This window comes from Dendronephthya gigantea, unplaced genomic scaffold (genome assembly GCF_004324835.1).
Source record: "Dendronephthya gigantea isolate DGI-Jeju-01 unplaced genomic scaffold, DenGig_1.0 000000F, whole genome shotgun sequence".
Classification (NCBI taxonomy): Eukaryota; Metazoa; Cnidaria; class Anthozoa; order Malacalcyonacea; family Nephtheidae; genus Dendronephthya; species Dendronephthya gigantea.
The window spans coordinates 441,770-460,342 of NW_021163010.1; the positions used below are offsets into that span (position 1 = coordinate 441,770).

The 18,573-nt window shown below is 36.2% G+C and overlaps 4 protein-coding genes and 1 pseudogene across 5 annotated transcripts; all 5 read left to right on the plus strand.

Annotated features, from left to right (window-relative positions):
- The first annotated feature begins 595 nt into the window (after nt 1–595).
- On the plus strand, nt 596–3,217 carry LOC114517121 (methylmalonic aciduria and homocystinuria type D homolog, mitochondrial-like). 2 transcript variants are annotated; one of them, XM_028536782.1, is made up of 7 exons: nt 596–718; nt 1,062–1,197; nt 1,324–1,583; nt 1,911–2,096; nt 2,490–2,576; nt 2,789–3,035; nt 3,086–3,216. In XM_028536782.1, exons 1-6 carry the CDS (start codon nt 707–709, stop codon nt 2,987–2,989), a joined length of 882 nt encoding a protein of 293 aa, XP_028392583.1. In that variant the 5' UTR covers nt 596–706; the 3' UTR covers nt 2,990–3,035; nt 3,086–3,216. The 2 variants fall into 2 exon arrangements, with proteins under 2 accessions (XP_028392583.1, XP_028392575.1); XM_028536774.1 differs by having other exon boundaries at nt 2,789–3,217.
- Nucleotides 3,218–3,687: 470 nt separating this feature from the next.
- Nucleotides 3,688–4,653, plus strand: LOC114520306 (annotated as a pseudogene).
- Nucleotides 4,654–6,637: 1,984 nt separating this feature from the next.
- On the plus strand, nt 6,638–8,012 carry LOC114517679. Its single transcript, XM_028537473.1, has 2 exons — nt 6,638–6,962; nt 7,328–8,012. The coding sequence occupies exons 1-2, from the start codon at nt 6,705–6,707 to the stop codon at nt 7,919–7,921; spliced, it is 852 nt and encodes a 283-aa protein (XP_028393274.1). The 5' UTR covers nt 6,638–6,704; the 3' UTR covers nt 7,922–8,012.
- A 309-nt stretch (nt 8,013–8,321) lies between these two features.
- Nucleotides 8,322–9,341, plus strand: LOC114517864 (isopentenyl-diphosphate Delta-isomerase 1-like). Its single transcript, XM_028537701.1, has 2 exons — nt 8,322–8,786; nt 8,957–9,341. The coding sequence occupies exons 1-2, from the start codon at nt 8,328–8,330 to the stop codon at nt 9,281–9,283; spliced, it is 786 nt and encodes a 261-aa protein (XP_028393502.1). The 5' UTR covers nt 8,322–8,327; the 3' UTR covers nt 9,284–9,341.
- A 291-nt stretch (nt 9,342–9,632) lies between these two features.
- On the plus strand, nt 9,633–17,672 carry LOC114527770 (ultraviolet-B receptor UVR8-like). The gene is made up of 19 exons (XM_028549498.1): nt 9,633–9,759; nt 10,292–10,331; nt 10,629–10,771; nt 11,134–11,170; nt 11,494–11,538; nt 11,825–11,907; nt 12,345–12,449; nt 12,728–12,844; nt 13,204–13,267; nt 13,514–13,672; nt 13,859–14,014; nt 14,410–14,556; nt 15,596–15,766; nt 15,877–15,988; nt 16,139–16,197; nt 16,283–16,450; nt 16,563–16,632; nt 16,856–17,012; nt 17,412–17,672. Exons 3-19 carry the CDS (start codon nt 10,667–10,669, stop codon nt 17,523–17,525), a joined length of 1,869 nt encoding a protein of 622 aa, XP_028405299.1. The 5' UTR covers nt 9,633–9,759; nt 10,292–10,331; nt 10,629–10,666; the 3' UTR covers nt 17,526–17,672.
- Nucleotides 17,673–18,573: the final 901 nt, after the last annotated feature.

The following is an 18,573-nucleotide window of genomic DNA, read 5'->3' on the forward strand; positions in this document are numbered from 1 at the left end:
TTACTCCCCCATTCCCTTATTCCCTTACTCCCCCATTCCCTTATTCCCCCATTCCCTCATTCCCCCATTCCCTTATTCCCCCATTCCCTTATTCCCCCATTCCCTAATCCCCCATTCCCTTATTCCCCCATTCCCTAATCCCCCCATTCCCTTATTCCCCCATTCCCGCATTCCCCCATTCCCGCAATCCCCCATTCCCGCATTCCCTTATTCCCCCATTCCCGCATTCCCGCATTCCCGCATTCCCCCATTCCCGCATTCCCGCATTCCCGCATTCCCCATTCCCGCATTCCCCCATTCCCGCATTCCCGCATTCCTCCATTCCCGCATTCCCCCATTCCCGCATTCCCGCATTCCCCCATTCCCGCATTCCCCCATTCCCGCATTCCCCCATTCCCGCATTCCCCCATTCCCCCATTCCCGCATTCCCGCATTCCCCCATTCCCGCATTCCCCCATTCCCGCATTCCCCATTCCCTATTTTAAAGATAGCCATTTATAATTTATTTCTGTGCGGTATCTTCGGAACTGTTCGTAGACATTCGTGTCCTGGTCTACGCAATTTGGGGGATGAAATTTTCAGAAATTAACAACAATGGCGGACGGAAAAGTAAAAAAACGTTATTATCTTGAATGATTGAATCTGAAGTTATTATAAACGCATAGATTAAATTTCGCTTTGTGTGGAGAGAAAATAACAGACCATTATGGCAGCTAACGTGGGTTTTTTAGATATAGTCACCTATAGTAAATGTATTTTTTTCCAAAATTTAAAATAATGACGCAGTGTTTTATACTGTCACAGAGACACAGACCAGAGTTTTAGTTTATAGTAATTTCTCATGTATATATAATATAGAACAGATACTTTGTATAATGCATTAAAGACAATGAAAATGACATGCGGTTCTAGTTAGAGATAATGGCATCATGCAGTATATTTACACAATTTTTTCCTTTCACTGAAAAAGGCTCTTGGTGAAAAGTTTATGACCGCTGTTCATATATATAAAGATGTAAAGAATAGCATTTACCAAATATTATAATCTTGTGATTGTTTAGATTTTAAAGCAAACCAGAGCTGTTGGCTATTTTCCAACCATGAGATCTGTTGTGAGTCATTTAAGATGTCCTTTAATGTCTGGTATAGCTACAGCAAGCAATGTCAACCAATCACCACATTATGTGACTAACCAAGGTAAACTCAGGACAAGTAAGCTTTAGTTTTCATTAGAAGGCATTAGGATGACATATGACAAGTAAATTTACTATATTTCCAACTATATATGCTTACAATAATCTATTGTCATTGCATGTATTTCAGATCTTGGACCCTTCGCTACCAAAGATCCACGGTTTCCCCTACCAGGAAATATGAATTACGATGTTAAGATGCATAGTGAAACATTTCAAACACCTGAAAATCAGCAGAGTTTAGCTTCAGTATTTCTAGATGTTGAAACAAATGAAATGAAAAAACGTCATGTATTTGCACAGTTTATAAATAACACTGAAATTGATGATAAAAAGAAAGCACAAGAAATAAAAAATTGTAATTCAAAAGAAATGTTTGAAAATGCTAAGGTATGTAACATGGCATAGCGCAATATCACATGAACATCACACGTCTATTGGACAGTTGTGAGAATTTTTAGAAAAACTCTTCAGTGGACTGCTTTAGGATGCAGATAGAACACTAGATACACATACTGTAAATTGAAAATCCAACTTAGACTGCTGGTAGCCAGGAGACCTAAGATTTGATTGTTCCTGTTTGAATCCAACAAGTGATTACTTAATTGTGAATTAAGTGATTTTAATTGTGAATTCATCAGTTGAATAAGAGAAAATAGCTTTGGAATCTTTTATTGCCAGTTTATCATTGATAATTCGTATATAATATTCTTACAGGGGAAAGTTGAATGTTCAGTTCAGAAATGTACTGCATCACTTCAGAGGAGCTTCTCAGATCTTTTTCCAGACAGGAATTTCAAGACAGGCGAGATGACGGTGGTCAGTATATGTCAACATACCAAAAATGACATGACCGTTTGGTCACAAGATGTTGATGAAGAAAGAGAAGAACTATTAAAAAACGTAAATAAAACACATTTTATTTCGTCCTGATCAATAAGGGCTGCTTTCCACTGACACTGTCGCGTTTTTTGCACGTACACGCGCGTGAAAGCTTAAAACCTTTTAGTTGTTGTATAATTAATTCTATGCCAGAAAAAAAACACACCAAATCATCAACAGAATCCAACCCTATGCATCTTTTCCATCGTTGATTTTGCTTGGATTGCATAGCGCTTATATTACGCTATCGCAATGATGTCCTTATATCCCAATATTGAAATAGTTTCATGGTTTCCACATTGAAATTCCTGCCTTATTGATTGCAAGTTTCAAATACTAAGGGTTTTCCTTTGGCTCTGATGACAATAATACGAAGAAAAAACAATTCAAGATAGATCATCAAATTGTTTGCAGTTTATAGAATCCGCTTCAGAGATATGTGACTTACTGAAAAGTAAAGGATATTGGGCAGACTTTATTGATCCGTCCTCAGGAAATGCGGTAAGTAATTTTATTGTTGGCTTAATTTATCGCAATTTTTGTGGATTTTGGTCATTCAGGTAAGTGTAAAGATTGCAGCTTGTCTCGTATATCCGTCTCCTGGGTCTACTCATTTTATCCCACGTAAAAACGCTCGAATTTCACAATTCCAATTCCTTTTTCCATTTTTCAGTTCTCCTTTTATTGTGAATGTTTGTTTTGTCTTGATATAGTATTTTGGACCCTACTCAAACTCGACGTTCTTTGAAACAGACGAACGATACAATCAACTTGGATATCGTGTCTTAGATCTTGGATGTTGTAAAGCATTGAGTCATCATGTCTGGGGAACATACATTTATGTTGGAAGCATATTTACCAATGCTCCGGCAGATTCTTTATCCCTTCACACCGTTCTCTCTACAAAAGATTAAATACCAAATCTTAATGTATTTAGAAACAAAATAGTATCTTTCCAATTTCTATATTTAAGTTGTGTCTGATATATCCGCATTGAATTATGCGACTTCTTGTTTAATATTTCTTGAAAACATCTTGCGAGCTTATAAACTGTGGTTATTGTAATGTTATTCATGACATGAAAACCCGCATTTAGACATTATCAATGTCTGAAGGAAAAACTCGCGGATAAACTCATTTTAATTCGTTGGGCAAAGTGTTTCTTAAAGTGATAGTGAACAAACCGTCTTGACCTAGTGGCTCAATTGGAAAGGCATTTGATTCCCACCGTTGTCAAGCTAATTTTTCCGCTCTCCTAAGGTTCAGTGCTGGGTTAGGGCTAACCCAGGGTTAAGTTTTAATCCACTGTTTTGGTCCAAGTGCTTCTGAACCGCTGTTCGTTTTAGAACCTTTACAAAATATGGCTTTTGATGGGCCAGAAAATGTTTATGGAAAAATATATTTAACTTTGTAAAAAAGCGATTTAAAATATTGATGTAAAAATTTGCTTTAACCAAGGGTTACAGCTACCCGGCTTTTAAACAACCGCCCCCCGGTTGTTAGCTCAGAGTACCAAGTTTTGAACTCCCTACCTGCGGTGGGCAATAGCTTTCCAGTTTAGTATTGAGGTCAGTTATCGACGGAAGTGGGTGCGGTATGTAGGCGTGACGTCACACCAAAGAAAACAAACGAAGATCGCTTTATCGAAGTTGCGTACATTTGAGTGCAAGGTTATTCCCTTCATTTTGATAGAAATTTGCTGATAAAATGGCGAGTAAACGAACAAAAAAGGGTACACAGAAGAGAGCAAGACGTGCTACTTCAAATGTGTTCGCCATGTTCGATCAAAACCAAATTCAGGAGTTTAAAGAAGCATTCAACATGATCGATCAAAATCATGATGGCTTCATCGACAAGGACGACTTGCACGATATGTTAGCTTCCCTTGGGAAAGATCCGACAGACGAATACTTGGAAGGCATGATAAAGCTATCTCCTGGTCCTATCAACTTTACAATGTTGTTGACAATGTTCGGGGAACAAATGAACGGCACAGATCCTGAAGAAGTTATAAAAAACGCCTTTGCTGCGTTTGATGAAGATGGTGATGGAAAGATCCCCGTGGAAAGATTTCGTGAAGCAATGATGACAATGGGAGACAGGGTATCTGAAGAAGATGTCGATGAAATTCTGCGTGGTGCTCCAATTGATCAAAAGAGTGGGCTGTTGGATTATATCATGTTCACACAAATATTGAAACATGGCAAGAATGACGATTAAATACACTTTGAACTCGCCTGGGATATATTTAATAATCTTTTATTTTCAAATTTAAACCTAATATTTCGTTGTCAACATCATTTTGTACAGGCCTATATCAATGTTTATGTCTTTACTTAGCATTGATAAGAAAGTGACAAACGACTGGAATTCTTGAAGTTGGTTTAATAATTATTGACAATAATGTCATTCTGAAACAGTCAAACAAAAGCATTGTGGGTATAATTAGGCCATAAATGACAACTATTTCACTCAGGAAATAATCCTAATATCATAAATTGGTCTAATTGTACTTACAGTTTCCTCTAGATAACATGCATCTGTACTAGATATTTGTAATAAATTTTTTATATTTTAAGTTGTTCTGTTCTTTAAATTTTGTTTTGCTGAAAGTTTGAGAAAAGTTGTTATTCTAAGCATTCAGTTCACCTTAAGTACATACACTATAATACATCTGATGAGATAAAATGTCTTTAAGTGATCTAACATGCAGTTTGCGTTGTATTTAGTTGTTGCATAATTATGAAATTCTCCTGATATGTATTTTGGATTATGGTCAAGCAAATTACTTCAAGTGTTGTTTACACTAGATTTTCAAGTGGCACTGATATGAGTGGCTAATATTTGATACCCTGTCATTTCAAAATCAATCTGAATTTTAAAAAGCCTTGTGTGTGGTTAAGCTTTAAAGCTACATGTAAAAGAACTTCTATTCTTGAAACAAAGCTGTGTCTCTTAAGACTGGTTTTTAATCAAGGTAATTAATTGTACAATGCTCTACAATTCATTGTTGGCACTCATGAAGAAGAACAATTGTTGAATAGAGTGTCTCATGGGTAGGGTGTTGAACCTTAAAGTACCAAAAGGCGTTGATCCATATGCTCAATCACAAATGTGTCTAAGGGCTTCTAGCCTTTAGGGATGATCTGAGTTGATTAACTCAGTAAAAGCTGTGTGGGCAATGATAATCCTTAGAGCATTGCCTGCTTTCAAACCCTCTACGGCCGTTCAGGAGCCTTTTTGGTGCCCATAAATTATATATACTTTTCATTTTGTATATTTTTCATTATCCTTGGTTTTAAGGAAAATGGTCTCCTCCCTCTGCGCAGCGCTGACGCCATCAGGGGGAAGAACTATGGCCAATGATGATCCTCATTCCTCGACTAGAATTGGTGCGACTGAATTGGAGGGGTGCATATTTATATGATGAATATGCCTAATGAATTTCATTTCAAAGCTTATCGCCTGAAAGATTCTGGTAGAGCGAATATATGAGTACACATTACACACTGCTTCTCTAGTCACCGTGGCTACGCCCTGCTTAGGGGATGTTTTGCGTTCAGACTGTGGTTCAGGATCCATACGATACGCAATATTTTTCAGAGATATTTTAACTCTTCAAGAAAAAAGACAGCGAAATTATGGCGGTTGGGGTTGTACGATTACGGTTCGTTTGGGATCTCTGTTTCCATATTTAGATGGACATAATGATGTCATACTGTTGAATAGAGCTAGCAGAAAAGTAACTCTGTAACCCCTACGTAAAATGCAAAACTGTTTTAGAAATCGACACAGGAAAAAAGCTAAAACAGCTAGAAAAGAAAATCATGTTTGCCTGTGCTTTACTTGCGTTGCCAGTTTCGAAAAAGATTCAGTCGCAACAATAAACATAATTAAAAATCCATTGCCATCTCTGTTTGCGTTAACTGATCATATTGTCAGCTGAACATTTTGATTCTTGTTAAAAATAATTGAAACTTGAAAGTGCAAATGGTCCAGACGCCATGAACTGAAACAAAGAAGTTACGTGAAAATAACGTGATATAAGAGAGCTATAAGTTACTAAACGACATTTTTGCTCAATTCATCTCTTCCGTATCCGGCGTTTTCAATATTTGCGTTAACAGTTTACTAGCGGTAAAACTGTAACTGCATGATCATAAAATCTGTCATGAAACAATGAGTAGGAAATTAGCAAGTGATTTGGATTGTACGTATAAGTTACTGAACTAAGTAATTAATTGGAGAGTGGCTCATCAAGCAATGGTGTACGTAGGTTGCAGGAACTGAATAAGAATTGAGACAAATTTTGTTAACAAACATTCGCTTGTATACGTATATACCAAGATCGATCATTGCAATATCATAGAGATAATGACTTGTATTGCACTTTCATTTACTATTATTAAGCCTGCAAGCCTTTGTTTTAATGCCAAATAATAATTATTTCATTTCACCAGTGCCCGGAAACTATCTGAATCCTTTGGAATTCAAATATAATGGAATATCACCTCAAACCATGGAAACAGCACTGAACTTATATAAGACCGTTGAAAATACTATTGTTAATTCATTTTAAGGTTGAAATCTCCAGTGGCAGTGTAACAGTACTAGTGGTTTAACTTCATCATGTTGTTTCAGATTTCTTTCTTTCTTATCTCTGTTTGTGCAGGTGCGGATGCACAACTGCTTGAGAGATTCATTAAACTTACTTTTGGTGTCTCAAAAGCAGCGTACTTACCTCTTGAAAGCGGCAGATATCTACAAAATGGTCAAATCATGGAGAACCCTAAATTTTCAGCGACCAATGACAATCCCAAATACGATAAACCAGCTTGCAGTATTGGCAGCTGGACAGGAAAATACTATGAAGTCAAGGAGACCGAGGTTATATATAGGTTGAATAATGTTATGTCCGTATATGCCGAATTTCTTATAGCACAGTGTCAATATAGTTTAATATTTGTGCTTATAAATATTTGTGAACAACTTCTCTGTTCTTGAAACCGGGTTTGCCTCGGAACGTCCCGTTAGAAACATGTCCGAAACAGGTGAACGAAAACGTTTTTGTAAAAATTTGCGTTTCGACATAACACATATTTCTTTGAAAGACTGGCAGAGTAATAAGTTTTGACAGAATCATAGGGAAGCGACACACATTTCTCGAAGATTCCTAATGAAACCTTCATGCAATGTTTTGAGCAATTAGTTGTTTTTTATATATCACAGTTGGGGTGTCATTATAATTGTAGGTCGTGATGTTCAAAAGCATTCACCAGAAGTTGGTAGTTTTTGGATTTCGTGGGACAGACCATGGCGAAGACTGGGGCAAAAACCTTGATAGCAAAATTGTGACAGAAACCATTCCTGGGACAGAGGAATCATTCCCAATACACAAAGGATTCTTAGAACGTTATCACTTTATATCTTCATGGTTTGAAAAAGAATACAGTCAAGTTCCGAAAGATTACAGAATTTTGCTAACAGGTCACAGTCTTGGTGGTGCAGAAACAACCATTGCGGCATTATTTGCAACTAAAAAACTAAATAGAAAACCAGACGGGGTGTATACGTATGGATCTCCAAAGGTTGGCCCAAGCCTGTTCAAACAGTACTATGAGCAAAACGTTGGTTGTGATCGCACCATGAGGATAATTGTAAAATTTGACAGCGCCCCAAGTTTCCCGTTTAATCCCGAGTACACTCGTGTCTGTCCGGATTTTGAAGTCCAGGGAAAATTCTCCGTGAACCCGTTGTACTTTCATAAGTTATATGGTGGTTATGAGGATGGAATAAAGAGAAGATATCGAGACGATATGAACAAAATTAACATTGGTTGTGATTAAAAAATCAATAATAACTGAAGAATTAGTATTTACACGTAGAGTAATGAAATATGTATTTGAAATGAAATGTTCAAATAAAACGTGTGAAATTCTGGGGAAAATATTATGTTTGCTCTTTTTTAGCAAATTTTAATCAGACCTCGCTGAGTTCGCTTGATGAAAGAAAACTAGTTTAACACAGACAACTTTATCCAAAGGGTACGGGCCAAAAATATATTTTCGGGGTTGTCGAAAAAACTGTCCTATGATCGCCATTTTTGAGCAATTGTCAGTGTAGGGGAGAGGGTCACTAAGGGCCAGTGAACTGTAATAAGGGGTCACTACCCCGGTCCACAACGCTGGTGCATGACTAGCCTGCATCTGCTGCATCACGCATGACAATAGCAGACCAACCTGAATATCCAAAATGGCGACATTGAATAAAGTAAGCTTGAATTTTTTGTGCTTTGTGCAACGTTTGCGACCACTGTCTGGGAATAACAAGGCAGTCTTCAGCACATTTATTAAACTACATAATAGCATGCATGATAAAATACAAGAGCAATTTTTAGAAGAGAAATGTATTCTCATAAATGAAGAAGATAAAGTGATTGGAGAAGAAACAAAAAGAGAATGTCACCTGAACAGTAATATAAAGAAAGGGATGCTTCATCGGGCATTTAGTGTCTTCTTATTTAATGACAATAATGAATTATTACTCCAACAAAGGTCTGACGCAAAGATAACATTTCCTGGTCGTTTTACAAACACTTGTTGTAGCCATCCATTGAGCCTTCCACATGAATTAGAAGATGAAGATTTTCTTGGAGTAAGAAGAGCAGCTCAACGTAAACTCAATCATGAACTTGGTATTGAAGCTAGTCAGGTAGAAAAATAAAATAATATGAGGAAATATAGAATGAATCAACAGGTATTACTTTGTCTGACACAAGATAAATTAAATGGGATAAGTCAATCTTTTATTCAATTAGTTCCCTTTGTTGTTTATTAACCTCAATACTTATTATATTGTTTGAATTGTATTTTTTTCTTAAGGTTCCTCTTGAAGACATCAATATGATTACAAAAATTCATTACAAAGCACCTTCTGATGAAAAGTGGGGAGAGCATGAGATTGACTATGTCCTATTTATCCAGAAAGATGTTGATATTCAAATGAATCCCAATGAAGTAAAAAGTTTTTGTTTTGTGAATCAAAAGAAAATGAAAGATATTTTACAAGATGCTGAAGATGAAAAGATAATTATTACTCCTTGGTTTCACTTATTGTGCAAGAAATTTTTGTTCAAATGGTGGGATAATTTGAATAATTTGGAAAAGATCAAGGATGTACACACTATCCATAAAATGATTGAAGATTGAAATTAAAATATTTGACTGCAGCAGATATTTCAGCCTATTTACAAACTATGTCAACTACAACATTCCAAAATAATAATTATATAGATTGCTTTTGTTATTTGATTTTTTGGTGTGATTCCTAAATTTCTCAAAATTCTGCTGATAGCATGCGTGATGTGAAGTGAAATGAATGTGTCACATGTGCATTTTTCATGACAGATTTCTGGAAAAACTGTATAAGTGATGTTTCCTGACTGGTTTACGAGATAATTCTTGAAATCACAGTCAGATTAGTGTACTATTGGTAAAGAGCGCTGGCTTTTTGTACAGAAATTTCTGACAGGAAATCCAGTGAGGCAGTGACCCTTGAACCAGGAAGTTTGCGGTTCATTTCTGTTGAATCTACCAGAAGTACGTCTCGTCGTTTAACTTATTTCCATCGAAGAAATGATTGATTTATTCTGTGATTTATTGTAACGGTCGATACAAGATAACAGGTAAGAAAACTTAAAGGCATATTAAATGACATATCAGAAATATTATAAAGTGATCTAAATCTGATGGATAATTGATCTAAGCGACCGTGTCGTCCAGGTTGCGAAGCTGTCAGATATCGGCCTGGTGGAAATATACAACATTTCCTGATGCATAATTAAACTTAAATATACACGTTTCCTGAAGTTTTAAGTTTAAATCCAGTGCTTTATCGAGATTCAAATCAAATTTGCTTGCAAATAAAAGGACTAATGTTCATGACGTTCTGTATATTATACACACATGAAATCATAGAAGCATTGAATGCATATGAATAATTATAAATAGAAGCATTTAAAAGATGTTCACTCGCTTTAAATTAAGTCGACTAGTCCCTAGCCAAATCATATTGCTGTTAATTCATACATACGGTGATAATTTGATTGGTTTTATAGGTAGAAATTAAGTTAAATAGGCATATCGGTATCAATCTACAGTGTTATAATATAAATGTTTAAATGTTTTGTGTAAGCCATTGATTTAGCATAACTTTAGGCAATGAAAGATAGAAAACTACCAGAAAACTCTACTCCAGGTAAGGTATCTAGAGAATCTATAGAGCCTAGATGCATTATTGCACTTCAGAATTTACTAAAGAGAATATCATATTAAAACATTTAGAGTGACTAAGGCCTAGTTCATACATTGCATTTTGGTTGAATGCAATTCAAACAATGGATAATGAGGCAGAATGAGGTTTACCATCTCATTATCTATTGTTTGAATTGCATTCAGCGCGACCAAAACGCAACGTATGAACTAGGTCTAATGCAGGTTTGCAGTGAAATATTGATTGAGTTTAACTACTCTTTGCTATGTTTGTATTATCCAGATTGAACTAAGTGAGGCAGCTAGCCAATACAACACTTGATGTCCATAATGGCTCAAAACAATTACAATGAGATACCTGCTGAAATTATCAATGCAATCTTTGAAATGTCAAAAGGCTCAAGCATGCTTTTGATCGGGAAACTGGTATGTTATTGTTTGTTTGATATGAGGCCAGTGATATGAGACTATAAGAAGAGTACAGTATATGAACCAGTGGTAATATAGTATGCCAACTAAGTATTATGATGACTAGTACCAGTATTGTGTGATCATACATATAAGTAACTGAGGAATAGTATCAACAGCAGTTGTAGTATGGCAACCAAAAGTGGTATGTGTAGTAACCTGTTTCACAGTGATTATTAGTTATATTGTGACAGTGGCATGTATAGTGAAAACATGGATAATAAAATCACAACATGGATAATAAAAATAAGTCTTTTAACTATCCATAGTGACAAGTATTGGTATATGAAATGAGAAAAAAAAATTTTTTTTTTCCTTAGAATCGACCATGTTTCAGAACGTTTGTTCTTTCAAAAGGTACGAACATTAAGATTAAAACAATACTTAAGAATTTTAATGAAGTTACATACATTTAACCAAGGTTAACATATTAGGAGCCATGCAGGAGCAGCGTGGACGCTGTCCTACCTATAGCTGACACAAGCAGGGTCTTGCTAAGAGAGTCAGCTAGTCAGCTAGTACATTGCAGCTGGGGTTACAAGATCTTAGTCATTAGCAATTGCATTGCCAACCTTGCACAGCTATTATACACAACAATCACAGTGTTATATTGACATTGCATGTTGCCACTAAAGAAATCTAATACATGACCAGCTGACTTGAAATATCTTAATTTTCAGATCTGGTTTATCTTCATTGGCAGGCTCCAAGAGAAAAATCAAGTGGTGATTATTATATCTTATAATAATTTATTCCACAATTATTCTTTTATTATCTTCTGACGTTTATGCAATTCCTAAATGATTAGAAATTGTCGAAAAAAACTGAAAAAATATGACTGCATTTAATATTTTGCACTGTTTGGAAATGTATATGTACTATAAAACAATTATATAATTTATGTAAGATAATGATTGAAAATTTAAAATTGTATGTATTGTGTTGATAATATTCGTTATGATAATATTTGTTATATGTACTAAATTAATTTTAGATTATAATATATTTCAGTTCTTATATCACAAATCACACAAGTTCTTGATGGAAAAACGACAACCTTTTTTAAAACTAGTGAAATTCCTGAAGATTTCAAGGTTAGTATTTTTTAGGGGGGATGATTGGTATTTTGCGTGGATTAATTTTGACTGATGTGCGCAATTTTTCAAAGCGAATTTTAAAAATGAAACTAAAAGAATTTTTTTCGGCAACGCCTTAATTAACAGCGGCTATTGGGGTTGATCGAGGATTTTTTTAGAATTTCCTTTTTTTGTTTCGGTTTGTGTCGAGAAGAGTATCATCAGTCTGGCTCGCATTTTCTTTTTGACGCGGAGAATGTTGTGATCTCAAAGAAAACCCGGCCTGACAAAAAGCAATACTTGCAGCGTGACTGACTTGCCACTTGGTTTACTTGGTTGTGTATTTAATTAAGGAGTCTGTATGTCAAGCCAAGCGTTGCATAAAGTTACCCACATTCACTCTGATAGTTGTAAATACCACCAAATCCCGTTCTCATCAGTTCATTTCTTCTCAGGTCTTATCAATATCCGTGTTGTATTCAACGGATCAAGGAGAAGAAAGTCTTAATTTTATATGTGAAGGCAAGAAAGATTATGACACATGGCTCACTGGTTTGAAAGTAAGTAGCTAACATGCACGTACGCTGTTTGTTAGACCCCTCGTCAGAAATTTCAAATCTTGTAAAGAAGAATTCAATGCCGGTCCTCAAACGGCTTTTAGTGAACCTCAACAGTTAGATTAAGATTACGAACTTGATGCAAACAGTAATCCGATTTAGATGAGGACTATAATCTATATGAATCGCCCTTCTTTATATAAGTGTAGAGAACTAGCTTGTACAATGCAAGTGAACAATGCTGTAGTTTATTATACAATTTGGTAATCATTATAATATAGGCCTTAGCGAACGGTATCGAAGATAAAGAACTTCTGCAAGAACTAATCACTGGTGACGAGGATAACGACACATCTGTTCATGGAATCGTTTCCAAGTTGAATGGAAACTCCAGCATGGTAATTATTGCTATAGCTTCCTGTTTACAAGGGGAGAGTTATCCCGGCTAGGCGAGGTAAAAAGTGCATCACATCAAAGGTTTAACCTGATTAGTCTTTCATTATATGCAGTTTTCACCTCGCCTAACCGGGATAGCAAGAATAGCGAAAAAGGAATAGCAAAAAAATAGTTTTGAGGAGCGGAGTGCTGGTAATAATAATAAAGATAAAGCCTCGACCAATATTTTCTCGACAAGTTTTATTTGCCCATGCAGCAAAATATTGACAAGCTTCTTACAAAAGTCTTATTTTAAACAGCAAAATATTAGACTACACTTTTAGGAATACTTTAAAGCCAGATTGTATGTTCTTTCTTGTAGCCCAGAAACCGTACAACCGGCAATGGAACTGGTGGACATTCAACAACGTCTGTTCGTTATAACGGTTTGTTTCTTAATTGTATCAAGCATCTCAGTAGGAAGTCAAAAGCCTCTGCGGATAAACTATAAAGGAGTTCGCTTCTCCAAAATGTCTTGGTTCACCATAAGCTTTTTGACCAAAATAAAAAAGTCCTTTTTGGGTTGGGGGAGATGGTATAGGATTCATGCAGGATATGATGAATTAACGAGAGGTGTAAATAAATCTCTGATGTTTGAAATTTTGATGCTAAATGCTAAATTTGTTTTTTAGCGGAGTTGTGTGATTTGTATACATGGGGTGATGGCACAAGAAGCAAACTGGGACATGGGGAAGAAATAGAGGAACATAGACCAAGGATGGTGAATGCTTTATCGAGATTAAATATGAAACTAGTATCTTGTGGTGCCAACCATATGCTCTGTGTTACTGGTAAGAACTAGTGAAACGGATACAATGTGTGGCAAAAAAGCTGCAAATAATACAATTGCTTTTAGAATTATTCAAGCCTGTTCAGTTTTATTATTTGCTCGGTAAAAAATCTAGGAGATCGTTCTCATCATGATAATAATTATTGACATCCATGTTACGAGGTTACGCGTCTAAATCTTCCGTTAGATTCTGGCGAGACACTTTCTTGGGGGTCTGGATCTAAAGGTCAACTTGGTCAAGGTCATTTGCGTGATAGATTCACACCATTACGGGTAGAGGCATTACAACAGCAGAATGTTGTACAGATATCATGTAATCAGTATCATTCTGCTGCTGTTACTGGTATGTATTACTTTTAAATCCGAATCAAGTTTTTAGGCCTAAATATTCCACATCTCCTTTCTTTATGGTGGTAGTGTGGTCAGCAAGACAAGAGTTATGCAAACTGGCTTCTCGCCATCATCCACCTTCATTAATCTCTTATTCATATTAGTGCTCGTCATTGGTACACATTCTCCTTTCCCTCTGCTCTGTCGCACAGTTTAGTAATAATGTATTCTTCGCTCTTCCGAATGCTGATATATTCCCTGAATTAAACATGTAAACACGTTTAGTTGCACATTGAATATAGAAAATTGCGTCATGTGATGACAACTGCGGTCAGACACGCTTGCATGTCTAAAGCAAGCACACCACTAAATGCGCTGCTATTTATCTCTGATCTTTTTTTAATGTAGACGAAGGAAAATTATATACCTGGGGTTATGGCAGTATCAAGCTTGGATATGAGACAGGAAATGAAAAACAATTAACTCCAAAAGTTGTTCAAAGCCTTGGATCACATAGAGTGGTTCACGCGTCCTGTGGAAAAGATTTTACAATGGGTAGGCTGCCTCGCGCATTCTTTCATTAGGGAGCTTTAGATTTGACTACGGCTCCCGCTACAGTCACATTGACGTGATATTCGTGATACTTCGTACTGACGCCATATATAGACTCGTAGCCGTCACGATAATTACGTCACGATTACGTTTTTTGCCCGGAAGCCTCGACCTCATTATTAGACGAAGAAATTGATCAGGATGACGTAGTTATCGAAAGAATGTATTCTATCCCCCACGGGGAAAATAATTATTTTTCATTTTATTATTTTACAATATACTGCATGGGCTAGCTGCATGTTTGCTGCGTGTGATCCCATTCTTAGTAACATCGCTTGTTCTTAGTGTTAATGAGGATAAGTATGCGAGAATTGCCTAATACTGCATGGTCTAGCTGCATGTTTGCTGCGTGTGATCAGTGTTGCCAACCTTGGGATTTTATCCCAAGATCTTGGGATTTTTTGAGGCTGTTGGGATTTTCTTGGGATTTTTATTTTTTTAATAAGACCTTGGGATTTTTCTTGGGATTTTTTAGAATAAAGAAAAGATAATGTTATAATAATGATAGTTGTAATACTGATTAATCTGCTTGCTCAGTATAACTGATATTCACTAAATATTTTAATATACCATACAGAGTATACAGCAGTTAAGCGCTGAGATCAGTGAGAAGGTTTCTTCCTATCGTATTTATGATACTTTTAGGGTAGTGCCAGGCTTCGGTTAGCGCATGGCTGAACACTTCGCCTGATGAGGGGACCTGAGAACTAATGAAAAAAAATCTTGGGATTTTTTGGGGGGAAAATAGGGAATCTTGGGATTTTTTGGGAGCTATATTGGGATTTTTAGGAAAACTGACTTGGCAACACTGCGTGTGATCCCATTCTTAGTAACATCGCTTGTTCTTAGTGTTAATGAGGATAAGTATGCGAGAATTGCCTAATACTTGGAGAGAATAGTTTTTAAACTTGTGTGGGATAAACTCGGTTCAAAGAGATTGTGAGAAATCGTCTTTTATTGCACGTTGTTGTCTTCTAAACAGCTTGCACGAGTGATGGACAGTTATTTGCATTTGGCAACAATAAATTTTATCAACTTGGTCTTGGTGATAGTTTACCTCGTCGCGAGCCCACTTTGGTTGAATTTGAGAATATCAATGATGAAAGTATGGTAAAAGTGGAGTGTGGAGATTACCACACCGCTGTCATGTCTGGTGAGTGTCCAGTTGGTCCAGTTTCTTACTCCCAAGACTTGAGACTTGACCTACTCCTTAAAGGTCCGTTCACACCTGCAATGTTTTCAGAAAGTATTTACACTGTTTAGACTGGGGTAACGTTTGGATGTGGGGAGCAAACGAATACGGTCAGCTTGGTACAGGAGATGATTTTGCGATGTTCAGCAAACCTTGTAAGCTCCAGATTTCAGAGGACAACAGGTGATCTATTTCAACAATTAGGAAAAATAATTAATTTTCATCGATTCATTATCGATTCATTCACAGGATTTTTGCAAACACACAGTGCCTTGTATCTACCGCAGTTGATTTATGGATGGTTGTCTTCAATGAATTCATTATTATTTTTAGTTCAATTACTCTTATTACTAATATCAGTTGTGGCAGTCGCCATTCAGCTCTCGTCACATGTAAGTTTTTCTTTCACATTATTTTATTTCTTTCATTCTTATAAACTTCCTCCCGCTAACATTGTTTTTAACAATGCAATTCAAGTTGATGGTTTGTTGTACTGTTTTGGAGACAACACTTTTAACCAGCTGGGAAAGAAAAACACAACGGATGGTCCAGCGAAATGTAATAAGCCAGAAAGAATAAAACTTCCACTTGGAGTAAGAATCAAGCGAGTGTCTTGTGGAGCATATCACTCTGCTGCCGTGTCAGGTAAAACCACGTTATCCAGCCCGCATAGCAACTCTTTCCTTCCCTGAAAAGTCGTCTTATCCTACACCAATTGCATATTCTTCCATTGAAAAGTAAATGTTTTTTTTCGTAGAAGAAGGCGAGATATTCACTTGGGGCAATGGCTCTGATGGTAAACTTGGACATGGCGATCTATCACCGAGGTAAAGAAAATGTTCGTAGACAAAATCCCATAAAAAGAGCTACTATATGATATATGTTCTAGACGATCGCAGGACCGAATCTATATTGGGCTAAAGCATTATAAAGCTTTGCGTTTTTATGTCCATTGAGTAAAAAGAAGTGATATCTTTACGGTGTTTACGACTTCAGAGTAACTATTAGTCTCTCAATTTCATCGAATTTTTCTTTGAATCAAAAACGCAGGTTTCAACCAACGCAAATATTGGAATGTTTTGAAGGAAAGCGCGTGACGTCAGTTTCGTGTGGTTTCGCCCACAGTGCGTGTACAGCGGCAATACGCTCTGAAAGAAGTTTGGTTAAAAAATGTATGGCTTGTTTGAAGAAGTTCTCGATCATTCAGGTTAGAGGCTTTAAGTGAAGATGTGGTAGTGTATTATTATGGTGTGTCAATACTGGACTTTCTCAAGGAAATTTGGTAAATCATCCGTGCACGGATGGTGGAAATTAAAGACGCCCTAGGTTGTCACCAATGAAACCACGTGACTGAACGTTTATTCGCAAAACACTACATGTTTATCTTGAGTTACATGTGTGATATAAAAGCAAAAGTCACACTTACACAAAACAGGGGCATGTGAAAATTCTAGGAAAACTGATGTATTTTGGATAACGTATTTGAGGGAGCATCTTCCCCAAATGCAGGCGACGCTCGCCACTGCGTCCAGAACGTCTGTGGAAGGTCGCTATTTTTCGTATTTTTAATAATCATTGATGGTTTTTTTGGTTTTCTTCCATTCAGAACCGTTGCCGTTGTCATCGTTGTAATGGGACATTTTGTTCATCATGTGCGCCCAGAAGACCTGTTCGTTTGTGTGATAAATGCTTTAAGATAATGGCAGACCAAAACCCTTAACAAATTAGACGTGTTTCATAGGGAATATTGAAACATATATATTGAAATTTGAAAAAAATATTTTAAAGTTCATGTAATCAACTCCATGATTTGGAATTGTCTCTAATGTGACCAGACAGTTGAATAAACCTATAATTGCCATTTCAAGCAGACTGATTGATGTAACATTGCATATATGACCAAATGTATACTATATATACATACACTGGTTCCAGAAATGTTTGACCAAGTAAATTTATTATTCAAAGCAGGCAAAAACATGCAGAAAAAATTTTAACTGGGGGGGAGGTGTTGTTGAACTTGAAATTAAATTATTATGAACATAATTTAATAATTTATATTCTATTGTTAAATTAAACAAAACATTAAAGTAAACAAATTGAATCGCTTTTGATCAGATGTTATAAATTAAAATAGTGAACATTGTTAACGTAAAATAACATTTTTTAATAATGGTTCTCGGGTGTGAATTCTAAAAAATCATGGAATTTATTCTTTCAGTATTTATCTTAAAAATTGACTCATTACAATTTCATAGTGGGCTAATGCTGTGATACATCATCACTGCAAGAGCTCAGTGTGTAGACTTGACTGAATACATTGTATTAATGTTTATTGGCAGACCTTAGGCATAGACAAAAATAAACTCTGGTAACAGGATAGTGGGACTAATGATTGAAATGAAGAATCTGTTGTGATATTTCACAAATGAATCTGGTATTTTGTTCCAGTCTCTTGATTTAGTCTGTTCATGTTTGGGTAAAATATTTGCCCACTGTTCTTCACCATGTTCCATAATCTCCATTGTACTGTGTCACTTCAATAGCTACATCATGAAGTAGAAACATCTTAAGAATGCACACTTCTTGGTAGATCATAATATTTATAAAAACTTCTTTTCCTTCCCAGATTGTTTCTGTTTATGCCGTGGATTTTCCTTGCAAATGATACGTAGAACACCTCTTCTCTTTACAAAACGACAACCACTACACCGCCGCCTTATCGATGTTCTCACTTTATAAGTTCTGAAAGCCATCAAAGATAATGC